General features: G+C 39.9%; 1 protein-coding gene across 1 annotated transcript; it reads left to right on the forward strand.

The window, feature by feature from the left end:
- The first annotated feature begins 3,773 nt into the window (after positions 1–3,773).
- LOC311075687 (uncharacterized protein) lies at positions 3,774–14,755 on the forward strand. Its single transcript, XM_084103234.1, has 6 exons — positions 3,774–3,966; positions 4,944–5,014; positions 11,041–11,141; positions 11,735–11,783; positions 12,182–12,375; positions 14,125–14,755. Exons 4-6 carry the CDS (start codon positions 11,768–11,770, stop codon positions 14,281–14,283), a joined length of 369 nt encoding a protein of 122 aa, XP_083959360.1. The 5' UTR covers positions 3,774–3,966; positions 4,944–5,014; positions 11,041–11,141; positions 11,735–11,767; the 3' UTR covers positions 14,284–14,755.
- Positions 14,756–14,993: the final 238 nt, after the last annotated feature.

A 14,993-nucleotide genomic window follows, 5' to 3' on the forward strand; every position in this document is an offset into this window, starting at 1 on the left:
GGTTGTCCTGCAGGAGTCCTCATAAATCTGTCTTCTTTACGATGCACTTGGGGATGTACGATTACTCCAGAGCACTCGTAGATCTACGAAGATTTTCAAGTGCTACTTAAGCTACGATGCTTTTGGGAAACGCAGCCCTGGACTATGAAGAATACTTTCTTCTAGATCTGCTGTATAGCTGAAATAAACTTTGTTGCATTATTTTCCTGTTATCACTTTAAAGCTGCTATGAAACAATCTGTATTGTAAAAAGCGCTATACAAATAAAGGTAACTTGACTTGTTTAATAGATTATTGTAAAACGTAATATTGTGTAATATTTTTCCTTAGATGTTCTATAAACATTAAAATGTTTAAATTCAATACACAGAGGTAGATGAAAAGAAAGAAAGAAAGAAAGAAAGAAAGAAAGAAAGAAAGAAAGAAAGAAAGAAAGAAAGAAAGAAAGAAAGAAAAAAGCAACAAACAAATGACAATTAATTTTTATGCTAAAAAAGTAATCTAAAAGAACTAGTCAGGGCCGGATTGACAAAAATCTTGCTAAGAAGCTAAAAAATTCTAAGAAGTTAGTGAGAATGTTCCAAAGTGCCATTCTAAAATTCCTAAGAAGTTCTCACATCTTTACTTTTTGTTTTCCTAAACAAGATAAACTGAAGAAGATGATGACAGGCTCTAGTGTTATGTGATTGTATGGTGGGTCTTGACGAACAAGACGCGTTGGGTGTTGTAGGGATACATATCTCAGATGTCACGTTCTAGGGCTGCGTTTCTTGACTGTCATGTCATCAAGACCCATCAAATGTCATCTCAATTCAAAAGAAACTTGAAAGGCAGCCTTCGTTTCTCATCCTTCTTTCTACCTATTTTGAAAGTTCCATCAAGTGCATGTCCTCAATCTCCCAAAATCCTTTGCGCACATTATAATTCACGAAAAAACACTCGCAAAGAATCTCAATGCAAAGCAAACGGTTTGTGCCGTTGTTAAAGCCCGACTCCGACAAGTCGACATTTAACATATGGTTCCAACAAATGAATGATGTAGGCTATAGGGACGTCCCGCGTGACGTCACGCCATTTGGAGCAGCCATCTTGACGGAATAGAAAATGCTAAACCGCTGGTGATAATACAGCTCGTCGCAAAATATTCATATGGATCTATGATTTCTAATTCCTTTATCTTCCTCTTGTATTTTTCTTTTTGTGATGACATGACGTGAAGAGTTAGCTGACGGTGCGCTAATAATAGATAGTGGCAGTGTTCGTCTAAACCAGTGACCGCGACGCTGAAGTGTGTGAGAACAAATGAATAACATCAGTGCTAACCACAAACATTTATTTATTTGGATTAAATATTTAAATATTAAATTGATCATTCTGTGTCATTTTTCAGTGTCAATCTTTTCACTGTTTACATGTTTATGCCCAAAATGCTATAATATTCAAAGTAGTGGACTGTAATTCTCCTCTACCCTGTGTACATTATAAGCCTAGCTTATTTAACATCGTTACAGGCACCTCGCGAGCATTCATTCATTCAACTATTTTAAAAGACTGGAATAAACACCAGCACACACAAGCAATCTTTTTTTATAGTCAATTTAATTAAAAAATGTAAACCCAACAGGTATGAAATGTCAGAAAGAGAAAAAAAAACTGTTAATGGGAAGACGAGCTGCAGCTTAGTGGATAAATATATTTAGCCTATTTTTATTCAGATTGCACAGTTGGAAAGAAAATATATTTATAGGAACATTTCAGCAGGCTCAAGATAATTAATACAGTGACCATTATTCATTATTTTAATCAATTCGCTGCCATAAAACATGTGATAATCCGCATTCTCATGTATGTAGGTGCGCTAAAGTATTCCGTCAAAATGGCTGACACGTGGCTAGGGGTCACGTGACTGGGAGATCCCTATATGACACCCTCGCGAGAAAAACGATATCTCTCAAGTAGATTATCGCGCTGCGCTAAAGGATCCTGTCTATCTCGCAATACGCGATTAATTCGAAAAGCTCTGCAAATTATCCTTGCACCTTCAGCAACAGGTTCCTGTCGTAAAAATGGACAAGACCAAACATAGTAATGTGTGGAATGCTGGATGAGAAAAGTAATACATTTTTTATTAATGTAATGTTGATTCTGGGCAAATTTTTCATTCATAAATGCAAATGTATGAAGACAGAACTTTATTTTTCTATATTTAAAAGAGATTTTATTTGTAATTTCTTTTCAGAGTTGGAATGTATGAAAAGTAAAAAGGCCCAGAAATTGGCTGGAATAATAAGAAACCTTGATTTCTTAGAAGAGGAATAAAGAGACCCCTTCTTAGTGTTTTATTTTTCATTTTTTTTTATTATTATCTCCAAATGTAATCACTTTTATCATTATCTATTTATTTAACAGGTATGTGCCTTGCTTAATACTCATTGTATTTACCAATGCCATTGTAGATGTATATGCTGTTTTTGTTCCGTTCTTGGTGTTCAATAAAAAAATAAAAAATAAAAAATAAAAATAAAAACGGACAAGACATGGCTGCGAAAGACTTATCATATCACAAGTCGCTATCCAATCCTGTCAACATGAAATACGCCTGCTCGCGAGCAGGTTTAAAGGGTTAGTTCACCCAAAAATGAAAATTCTGTCAGTAATTACTCTCCCTCATGTTGTTCAACCGCGTAAGACCTTCGTTCATCTTCGGAACACAAATTAAGATATTTTTTATTAAATCTGAGAGCTGGATCACTCCTCCATAGGCTTCTATAGGCATTATAACTTGCTGGCCCAGAAAAGTTATTAAAGAGATCGTTAATATAGTCCAAGTGACTCCAGTGGCTCAATCTTAAGTTTATAAAGCGACGAGAATACTTTTTGTGCGAAAAAATAAATAAATAACGACTTTAGGCAACCCGGATGCCGAAACACTACTGACTTCGTGATTGGCAGATAGGTGGAGGGTGGAGCATAAGGCCAAAACACAACATGACAACATCAACATCAGTTGAGGGCTGCAACTATCACTTTTTAAATGACAATATCCTGGCCGGACTACTGTTGTCAGTGATATAAGTATTTGAAATGAACATGATTTCTTAATGTCTAGTGACATATCAGGGCCATTTTATGATTAATTGAAATACATTTCTTACATACAGCTCCTTTAATTATATAAATATCTTAATTTGTGTTCCGAAGATGAACGAAGGTCTTACGCGGTTGGAACAACATGAGGGAGAGTAATTACTGACAGAATTTTCATTTTTGGGTGAACTAACCCTTAAAGCCTACACACATGATGCTATGACAGCAAGTCCAGGATGAGCGTCGAAGAACCAAACAATCCAAGATCATGCCAAATCGCCAACAATCAAATATAGCTAAGTGAGTTAGTGACGTACGAAGAACGGACCCCAGAGATTTATATTACATCATGTGAAAATGGGCATAATATGTCACCTTTAAGCCTTGTTTGCTGACCTTCACACTCGCAGGAGTTTCACAAGCCTTTTATATTAAAGCTGCAGTCGGCAATTCTGGCAGATTGAGGGGACTTAGCCAAAATTTTGAATGTTTATAACTCTCTTGCCCCTCCCACACTACCAGCGAGCACCCTGCCATTGAGTTCGTGCGTCAGTGCGTGTGCACCAGATCTTCTGTGAACGCACACACCCGTCTGTTCTGCACCTCCTAGCTCTGGTTGTTAACTGAGGAATTGGAAACTTGTTAGTAGATTTTCTCTCCTCCATTACGCTTCGTCCAATCCAACACACCTGCGAACTTCAGGCGTGTGCATGTGATATTGTAACGTGCGCGAGGGGGGAGGGGGGATCTGTGGCGTGTGCACTAACTGTGATTGACAGTCAGATCTCACACAGCCCTGCGCTGATTGGACCAGAAGATCCGAGAGCGGTGGATTTTTGCAAAACAAATAACAGGCTCCAGGTGGAGGTAGAAGCGCAGGTTAGTTTCTAAAACCGGCTGATTTATGTTGTTCTGTCGAGGCATAGTGAATATGATCAAAAAAATCTTGCCGACGGCAGCTTTGACAGCCACTGAAATCTATTTTAGTGTAAAATGCAATTGACATGTGCTCCATGTGGATTTTCATCTTTGTGAAGAGATGTCTCACAAAGGCTAATTCTGAAACACAAGACAGCTGCCTTGTTGTCAACAATTTCAAGTGAGCTTTAGATTTAATTAGGTTTTATTAAAAGACTAGAATTCTTATTTCCTAGTCCAAAAAAAGTCATAACTTGAAAAAAATTCCACATTTAATAATTTTCATTGATCCATCAGATGGCACTTTTATTTCATTTTTTGAAACACCTTCCCCTAATGCAGCATATTTTTTTAAAGAAATAGTTCAACAAAAAATGTATAAGCTGTCATAATGTTCCCACTTTTATGTCTTATGTATTTATTCTGTGGAATACAAAAGGAGAACGTTCATGCTTTTCCTGACCATACATTGTAAGTGGATGGAGACATTTGTGGAGTGCATTTGTGTTGTAAAGTCAAATGTGTGTATGTGCGCACATTTGTAGGGGAAATAAATCTGATTGACTAGTTTAGTTTTGTTTATTTGTAGCTTTTTCCACACACAAAAATCACATTACAGATAGTTAATGTTCAAAACCAGGCTCAAAACTAGTAAACACAATCTAAAACAGCTACACTTGATTGAAACATTTGCAAAAAATACTTATTGAGTGGGGATGGAGAAGTGAAGTTTCTTTGAATCTTTGAAACTTTTCTCTGATTGTTTTGGGAAAAGATTTTGTCAAAACAGCGCCATCCTGTGGCAGGTCAAACTTGCAGCCGCCCATAAACCCAAGTGAGAGTTCTCGGAAAGAGATCACATATAGCCTGCTTTTCAAGTGATGCATTTTTTAAATTCCTCTAACAACCATGTGATTTAAAATATGTGTCTTTACAAGCAAGCCGTATATATTTGGTTGATGTACCTGCTCCAGGACAGTTGAAGAAGGAAACTGGAAACAGAATATATGTAAGTAGACCAACTTATTCTTTCAGGTTTTGATAAGACTGCAATTGTGTGTGTTTTTTTTTTCATATAAAGACAATATATTTTTGACCGTAAATACATCAAGAGTACAGTACATCATGATTTTGTTTAAAATCTATTATGGGGTACTATTCTATTCAGTCAGAAAATTTGAAATAAAAAAATGATTTCCCCCATTAAAATCCTTAATGATGTTATCTGTCTTCATGAACAGAAGCTGCAGTCTGAGGTTATGTAACCCTCATTGCATTTTTATTCACAGACATATGCAATTAGCTCGTGAACACAATGGCCAATCAGAGTTGTTTATGATTCCGCTCAACAGTGCTCAAAGCCTCACAATTTTAATAATAATAATAATAATAATAATAAACTTTATTTTATAAAGCGCCTTTAAAAGCAACTTCTCAAAGCACTGTACACAAACTAAGCAATACAAAGCTCAAGAAATAAAAGTAACATCAACAATCAAATGCTAATTTAAAAAAACAAGTCTTAAGTCTACCTTTAAAAATGTGGTAGCTCTGGGCTTCCCTAAGATCAAGAGGCAGAGAATTCCAAAGGACAGGAGCATATGAAGAAAAGGCCCTGTCACCCATAGATCGTAAGCGTGTATGAGGAACAACCAAAAAGTTGGATTGTGAAAAACGTTAAAATTGTTAAAATTTCAGTACCGAAGTTGGTTGGCTACTTTTTGACAATACTATTTTCTGGGTATATTTCCTCTTTATACATGCATTTTTTTATTTATATTCATATACACAGTGGGGGAAATAATTATTTGATATATAAACTCATGAAAATGTCCGGTTTTCACTGTTTTTCATGTGACCATTAAGCGTGTACTTTAAATTGACTGGCGCTTGCCTTTGCACACAAAACATATGAAACCGACTTCAGCTTCGCCCCGTCTTGTTATAAGTAGGTGGACTTTGTGTTAAAGGGACACTTTACCTCTGGAAAGATGAATGTGTATTTAAAATAGGTCATTTATGTAGAGGAAATGTGAAATTATTTTTGAATTTGGAGCTTTTTCTAGACTAAGAAAAGCCAGAAAATGTATTTTTGGCTTATGTGGATGAAAGACAACAACTCCCAGAATGCACTTTCTTCGCTGCCCTAGGAGGCCACTCCCAAGCCACGCCTACCGGTTAGAGAGCGCAGTTGAAAACAACAAGGTTAGGCTACCAGTGAGTCTCCATGACGAGTCTGCCTGGGATTTCGAGATCGCCCAAAATGTCCGGGATTCGGCTTTTGCGTTCTACAGTCGCCATTCATCATGTTTACTGTGGCGAGCAGGACGAGGCTTAGGGCCGCGGGAGAACGGCGCGAGGCCGGTGGCATGAGATGCACCGGTCTGGTATCTCTCACGGAGGAGCAGGAATTTTCTTAGCAATGTTAAAACGCACATCAACCGATCACATGTTCAGCGTTCATGTAAACACTACATTCAGATTCACCAATCAGAATAAATTCAGCTAGATTAAAACAAAAGGTGTGCATGTAAACAATGAATGGCGACCGCAGAAAGCAGAAGCCGAATCCCGGACATTTTGGACGATCTTGACGGCTGGACATGTCTGGGAAAAAGAGGATGGCATTGGAAATCAAACGCACTGGCACTGATCTGTGATAGGTCTGTTAGCGCATTAGGTCCAACCCCCTATGGACGGGTTTGAAAGGGTGGGAACTAGTGCTTGTAGTCTCAACAGAAATCCCCCCCTCTTACACTTCCTCCGACAATGACGCAAAATGACGATTTTTGCGTCATTCTGGGAGGAAGTGTAAGAGGTAAATATGGATTTCTCCCGTCTCAGGGGAAAATGAGAGAGTGTTGCACGACCATTCAATAGTATGACTGGGTTTCTAACAATGCAAAGCTTAATGCAAATGGGTGGAGTGTTCCTTTAAAGGAACACTCCATCGTTTTTTCATATTAAATGAGGTTTTATTTAACAAAGTTCGGGAGGAGCAGGTTCAGATAATTAACCAAATCATGCACAGCTGTTGATTAATCAGTAATCAACTCAATGACAGAGTATAAATTCACAGCAGACCTATCTCTGTTCATTGAAAGTTTGTAATAAAATAAAATAAACGGGTCCTTGCCAACACAGGCGAAAAACCAGCGATCTTCTTCCGCATTTTTTCTAAACCAGATCATTCAAGTAACGTTTTTTCCTGCCATGGAGAATGGTCATAAGGCCTGCAAAGCACCACGCTCGCGTTCGGGCAACGCCGCCCTCTTCACGCGAAAGAACGGGCTTCTCCAGCAGCTCTAGGCCGAAGCCGCAGGCCCTCAAAGAGCAGCGCCACAGATTCAGTACCGGTCGACCAGCCTACGATCTCAACCCCGCTGGCTGAACTTGGCGAGCGCACCGCTCCGTGGTTAAATTTCGCATTGCATTCAGTTGTTCAGTTATAACGAGGGGAACACGTTTTAAATGGTGTCGGTCCAAATTATTTTCTGTCATTAACGCGCTGCTTTCTTGTGGCTAAAACTCACAAGTACAGTAGCTCGCGGCCTCGTGCATTACGTGCATTACGTGCTGAACGCATGCGCTCAGAATCTTTAACTATGTCCTGCAATTCATCTGCAAATCGCGTAGAAACTTAGTTATAGCATAAATGTTTTTATACATGGTTACAAGCAATGTGCTTCACACCAATAGTTTAGTGATCCTTAAATGAAACAAAATTAAACAAACACAAAGTGCCTAAACTAAATTCATGCAAAGCGTCGTCTTTTACGTATGCTGTCTCCTTAGAAACCAGCAACAGATAAACGAACAATCGTTATCTAAATCAGAGTGTACTTTGACGTCGTTAATCATCAAACGTTCAATAATTGATCTTTCAGCCTTGCACAGGTTGGCTAAGCTCTGGATTCCAAATGCAGGTTAAAACCATGGGTTCAGCCTCATCGAATCCTGGCCATTAATTTGAACACAGTTGATCTCCAGTCCTTATGGCAAAAAATAAATAAATAGGACTTTCGGATCTCGTCCACCTCTCAGACAGTCAATATCATTCTAAGCAAACTGATATCTGTGCTCGGGCACTTAAACAACAGAAATGCATAATCCCGCAAGGATTTCATCTCTAACCTCCTCTTCATCGCGTCTTAGATTAACGCACAAAAAAGATGACCATCGGCTCTCCAAGCCCCACTCTCCTCCTCCCTTTGCTCATCCACACACTGCAGGAGCTCATTTCCTGGTTTCAGGTGAGTCTGGCTATTTTTTCCTCTGCCACAGCAGTGATGTCTCCTCTGCTCCCGCAGGTTTTCTATTACTCCGGCTATTTTCTCCACTGCCACAGCAGTGATGTCTCCTCTGCTCCCGCAGGTTTTCTATTACTCCGGCTATTTTCTCCACTGCCACAGCAGTGATGTTTCCTCTGCTCCCGCAGGTTTTTGTTACTCCGGCTAATTCTCCACTGCCACAGCAGTGATGTTTCCTCTGCTCCCGCAGGTTTTGTTACTCCAGCTAATTCTCCACTGTCGCAGCAGTGATGTTTCCTCTGCTCCTGCAGGAGCCCTGTTTCTTTAGCTAATCTTGTTTAATGCCACAGCAGTGATGTTTCCTCTGCTCCCACAGGTTTTCTTTTAAACATCAAAATGCTCCCGCTTCCACATCAAAACGCTCACCAAACCATAATTAAATCATTCATTTCCATCACCTGCTGCGATCCATCCATTGTCACTCTCAGTACCAGTACCAAGTTCCAACCCACTTCCAGTATCATTTGGTTCGCTGCGTTCAAGCTCGATACAATAAACATCTACAATACAGCGTATTTTTTACAAACAATGGCAGGCTCCCCCGTTCGCACACGTAACGGCTCCTCGTTCAAGGGCCGGGCTCTGTCCCCCTTCAGAAGCGCTGATCGAGCCTTCCCGTTCAAATCGCAGTGAGAGTCTGCCCGTCTTAGTCGTCGTGGGACGTCCGCGCTCGTGTCGCTGTGTGGGCTCCCCATTCGTCGGGCCGTGAGGGTTCTGTTCCCGTGTCCCAGCCCCCTTCGAAGTGCCGGTCGAGCCCCCCGACAGAGTCCAGCGGGCGCCCTCCCTTCCGCTGGCGAGGCCTACCAATCCGATGCCGTGAGCATCCAAGTTCCCGTCGGACGCTGCGAGGGCCCTCTCAGTTGAATGGCTAAACTCTCTCAAATCACGCTCGTAAAAATCTTGCGTCATCGAGTTGACAGTTCCACTGCCGAATGGGCTTATCCGTCCGATGCCGTGAGCATCCAAGTTCCCGTCGGATGTCGCGAGAGCCCTACCGGTCGAACAGTCAAGCTCGTTTTTAGTAAAATACCTTCTCATGCCCTGCACTTTTTGGGGGGATTAATTGCACATCATTTTACGATTGCTGTCCTGCGCTCACCTGGCTTTTATGGGGGGAGTACTTTGGGTTCGGGCCTAATTCCGAGCTTGGAGCCCTCCCCCCGGACAGCACGCCAAATACGCATAAACTTATTGTATTAATTATATGTAGATGTGAACTCGTGAAACTATGTTATTCCCTTAACTAAGACGAGTTGATACATACCTCTCTCGTCTCAATCGCTCTGGAGCGCGGTGACACTCTGATAGTACTTAGCTTAGCCCAGTTCATTCATTAGGATCCAAACAGAGATGAAGTTACAAGCGACCAAACACCTCCACGTTTTCCCTATTTTAATACAGTTACACGAGTAGTAAAACAACCAAGTATGGTGACACAAAATAAAACGTGGCGAATTTTCTAGGCGGGTAAAAAGGATAACTATAATGTATGGCTGAATAGCACTCGGGAGCACTTCGACTCGGTGCAGTAATATCATCACTCCTGAAAAATCCTCTCCCTGATATTACTGCGCCGAGTCGAAGTGCTCCCAAGTGTATTAGCTGTTGCTAAGTAACAATGATGCACTTTTGTCGAGTAATTGGTTTTCAGTCCGTGTGTCAGTATTTCAGTATTGAGTCTGTGTGTCACGGCGCTGAACGGACCGTGACAAACATAGCTGATCCATTCTGTGCTGTAGAAAGCGCAAAACATCCGACACGGAATAGATCCCCTAGTCAATATCGATGTCCTGGCACCATTTTGTAAAGACTCCCCATCTCAGAGTGTACTGGTAGAAGGCGCACACTGCATTATAGGATTAGGAGAAATGTGTGTTGACACTTGGCAGCTCGCGGACAAACTTGGAGTTGTGAGGAGGTGTGGAGCCTGATAGAAATTATTATTAACATTATTTTCGAGCCGCATCCTCGGTTCATTCTCAAATATTATTGTTTGTCTAAAGTGGTGTAGACAAACTATATAATAAAATATGACCAAGGATACAATCAGCCCACGCAGTCGTCTCTCCATAGTTAACAGCGGCGTGTTGTCTGCCGGATTTTCCACCTCTTTGTTTACTTCCGGGAGTTCGGATGGAATTTTCCCACACGTTAATTCTGACCAAATGAAGTGCAGTTATGGAAATGCGTTCCGAGTGATGTGGGTGTTGTCACGTGACTGCATTTTGGTTTGTTTTATCAACTCATAAACTGATTCGGACCAGAGCGATCAGTGTGGTGTGAAAAGGAACCAAAACGCCTTAAAAATGCTACAAAGTATCATTTTTTGCCCTTGGTCCGGACCAAATGAACCGAACTACAGATGTGAAAGCACCCTAGGCTGTACTGAACAATACAGAGCAGCATAACAGCATAATCACATATCAGTATATACATAAACACAGCGCCAGCAGCCGTTGCGACGACAACTGCAATTCAAAATATATTCCGGAAAAGTGGCTGGTAAAGTTGATCATCCACCAGCCACTGTGGTAAAAATAGTTAATTTCCCACCCGGACTACAAGAAACGTCTTACCTCTGTGCTTGCCAACAAGGGTTTCTCCACTAAGTCCTAAATGATGTTGTGTTTGGGGATCAAATACTTATTTCACTCACTGAAATGCAAAACAATTCATAACCTATAAATAATGTGTTTTTTTCTGGATTTTTTGGTCTCTATCATAGACAGAAGGCATCGGCTGTCTTCCAGTGCCCTGCGCAAGACTGAGCTCCCTGTCGTGAGACTAGCACGGACGAAGGGCTCGGCTTAACCTAAGAATACCAAGGTACACTGGGTAACATATCCCAGGAGGAACATGTAACACAATGCCTACCTGTAGGGAGGACTTAGAATACACATATGACCCGACGGTAGAACGCTGCGTGAAAAGATTTGTGACGTAACTCCTCATTCTCTATAATGTGTGTGTGTGTGAGTAGCACCTATTACTTAAAATCACTTTTTTTTTCCATTCTTGGATAAACAACCAATCACAGTCTTCAAAAGATTGTGTTATACGTAGCAACGGGGTCAGCCCCGCCTCCTCACTAAGATGAAAGTTTGTGTATTTTCCTTGCTCAGAGTTGCTCTCAGATAGGTCCCGAAGCGCTCTTAAGCTAAGACTCCTACGTAGAAGTTTTTAAGCTATTTTAAAAGTTTTCTGAGAGGCTTTAAGAATACGGGCCCTGCTAAATAAAGTATCACCCTGACTGGCTAGACTCACTGATGACAAAGACGCCTTCATTTCACAAATCTGCATTGTAAAAAGGCATTGTTTAATTACCTATTGATTATATTATAGGCTGGGATTGTAAAGTCACCACTTTAGTCATCAACAGACAATTAATACTTGTGTCACATGGCTTTCTGTTGTATTAGGAGGCTTTGTCAGTGTGCAAACTGTAGAAAACCATGGCTGAAAGCAAAGGTGAGAGACACTTTCTACTTCAAACTAATTAATTCTGCCAAAAATAACAATTCCCTTTTGATACGGTTCACTCGCACTGCGTCTACGTTAGACGCATATCGAGAAACTGTGTTTTATCCGGATACTTAAGCCTGATTGATTCATGTCTGTGCTTTTTACCATCTTTGTGTATCTAAAGTCATTGTTCATGAGTCATAAATTAACTCATTATAATCTGTGCATTATAGTTGACCATGAATTAATGCATATTTCAGCAAGTTTTTCCACAAATATTTTAAGAAGTTAAAACCCAAGATTCAAGAGCATTTTATTTGCACATTACTACTGACCCTAACCCTAACCTTAACCATGCACCGCAGAGGTTGTTAAACATTACTAATGTTTGTTTTCTATCTCAGAGCTTATTGTCAGTGACTTTTCATGGAGTCCAGAGTTTATCCAGGATCTTCATACGTCTGCGGAGCGAACGGCTCTCCTCTATCACCTGTCTTACCTGTGTCTGGGTAGTATCCCGAAGCTGGAGCATCTGATCAGAGAACAAGCTATTGGAGCACAACTGCTGTTTGGATCCACTGAGGCTGTTCTGATGAAGGTAAAGCTTAAACCATGACCTTACAGCTGGACTCTGGAGCCCAGAACTAAAAATTAACAAGATTAATTTAAAATCAACTGTGCTAATCTAAATTAGCATGACAGAGGGTGTCTATAAATATAGAATGAACCAAGAAATGCTTAAAATTGCATGGAACTGAGAAGCAAATACAAGGAAAATGATGGCAGCAGAAAAAGACTGCAAAAAAACAAAACTAAAAAAGAGAAAACACTTTTAAAGCAAGCAAAATAAACTACACACATCATCTGTGGAATAAAAGAAAATAAATGCCTGGAAATCATTTTGTAATGAATTCTCTATATATATACTGTATATATAAATGCATGTGTGTGTGTGTATATATATATATATATATATATATATATATATATATATATATATATATATATATATATATATATATATAGTAACACAGAGTGTTTCAGAAACAAGGAAGAGGAGGAGCCAAATGCAGTATAGCAGTTTATTCATCATCACCAGCAATGTCAGCAATCAGTGATGTCTGGCTTACAGAAAATAGTTTATAAAATAGCTCCCAGGCAGAGTTTTAAGAGCTTGTGTGTTAGCAGCTCTATCACCTCACACAGACATGCACTGAAAATGTCAAAAAAAAGTCAAAAACCTTTAGCCTTTTGTGTTCAAACAAGAGTCGGACAAAGATGGAGAGACTAAAGAAGAAGGAATTTCTGCATTGGTTTCTATGGCAATGACGTTGGGTTGGTAGTATGCCAAAAACAACAACCACAACATGGAGGGGTTTGCAATACAGATGTTGTCTTATTTACAACATGACAATGTGTAGCAGCCGCACTGGACTAATGCGTCTTCTGAGGCAGTGGCAGAAACGTAGGAGGCAGGTATGTGTGGCTTTATTCCGTGCTGTTGTCTCTGCCGGTTTCAAATATATGTCTTCATTATAGTGTCATATTCTGCTCGTCCCGCACTTAGCAACAACACAACCTTGTTTCTGCAGCAGTTCTGCATGTTTCCAATAATAACGTACATATATAAGTCACATAAACCACACGAAATCCGATCTGAGCAGGCAGACTAAAACAGATTTCCAGAAATGCGATTTGAATAGTATTTCAAACCACATATAAATGTAGCTCGAAATGGATTTGTAAAAATCACATTTCACGTTCACACTTGCTAAATCGGAGCGGATTTCAATCATTTATGCACCGGATAAGGCCTGCATGGATAAGGCCTACATGGAAACTGAGAACAAAACTGGCTGGGCCCCAGTTAGATAGCCCAGGTCAAGCCCATTTGGGCCCCACATGGGTGTGCTGCTGGGAAGCAGATCACCCAGATCAGGAAGTCTTATGAAGTAAAATAATAGCTTTGTGTGAGCAAAATTTGTATTCTGTTTTCAATCTTTACCCAACAATGACAATTCACAGTGTCCACATCTGTCAATCTCCAAAAAAAACAAAGAACACCATAACGGTAGCTCACTATTCAAGTACTCATGCACTACTCCAAGTCCTGAACAGAATGCAGTTTTGTAACAAAATCCAAACAAATCCCACAAAATTATTCATTTGTCTTAAAGGTTATGTGAACTAATGTGAACTTTTGACCAGCTCATCTTATTTACTTTCCGCTTTATTGTCCTTAAAAGGTAATTTGTTCTGTAACACTCAGCTTGGCAACTAATGCACTGGGCCAACAATTATGACATACTAATGACTGTACCTGTGGATAATTGATGTTTTCTCTTAGTGTGTGGGCACGAGTTCCAACCTGGTGACCTCCCTGTTCCCGGGGCTGATGCAGGCTGTTCAACTGAACAAACCCAAACTGGCTGTGAAGTACCTGGAGAAAACCAAAACATGGATCGATGACATTATTAGAGCAGTGGATGACATTGTAAAGAGGTGAAAAGCAATATCATATCATGGAATGGTTGTTTATGAAACATTTCATGGCAAAAAATAGTTTAAATTTCTATTTCCAGTGTTTTCCAGTAAAAAACATATAAACATCGTTAACCCTCTGGGGTCTGAGGTGTTTTCTGGGTCCTGGAGGTGATCTGACATTTGTGCTTATTTCTGTTACTTGTGACATTTTCATGGCTAAAGTCTGATTGCACTGTATTCAGCACAAACTCCGCTACAATAATATGTGAGCAGCATGTATGTAAAAGTTTGTAGTTTTGAGAAAATGACGTTTATGCGTGGTTTGTGAAAAAAATAAATAAAAAATTAGTCTCTGAAATAAGGCCATAAAACCCATACGGATTATTTGTTTACAAGACTTTTGAAATTTGTATCACATAGTTTAGAGTTTTTATTTCAAAACTATGTGAAAATCATCCTGCCCACTCATTCACATAAAACAATATATTGTGTTAAAATGTGTAAGACATGTTTTGTGTAAGAAAGCTATATGTGAGGAGGTGTGAATCATCATGAATATGGATGTGTTTCACACAAGATAAAGAAGATGAGGACCCTCCCATAATGGCCCTATCAGGTGGCCTGTGAGGGAACTATAAACAAAGAATGAAGAGAGATTTAAAAAAGAATGCCTTTTTGAATGTTTAGATTTATTTACAACACAATATAGTCCTAAGATACAAAAGACAAAAA

This window comes from Abramis brama, assembly GCF_963993115.1.
Source record: "Abramis brama genome assembly, chromosome: 24".
Classification (NCBI taxonomy): domain Eukaryota; kingdom Metazoa; phylum Chordata; class Actinopteri; order Cypriniformes; family Leuciscidae; genus Abramis; species Abramis brama.

Bases quoted from the DNA above. Each gene is read 5' to 3' on its own strand.
- LOC311075687 (XM_084103234.1), top strand. The intron at 12,376-14,124 runs GTAAAGCTTAAA...GTTTTCTCTTAG, and splicing joins CTGAGGCTGTTCTGATGAAG to TGTGTGGGCACGAGTTCCAA.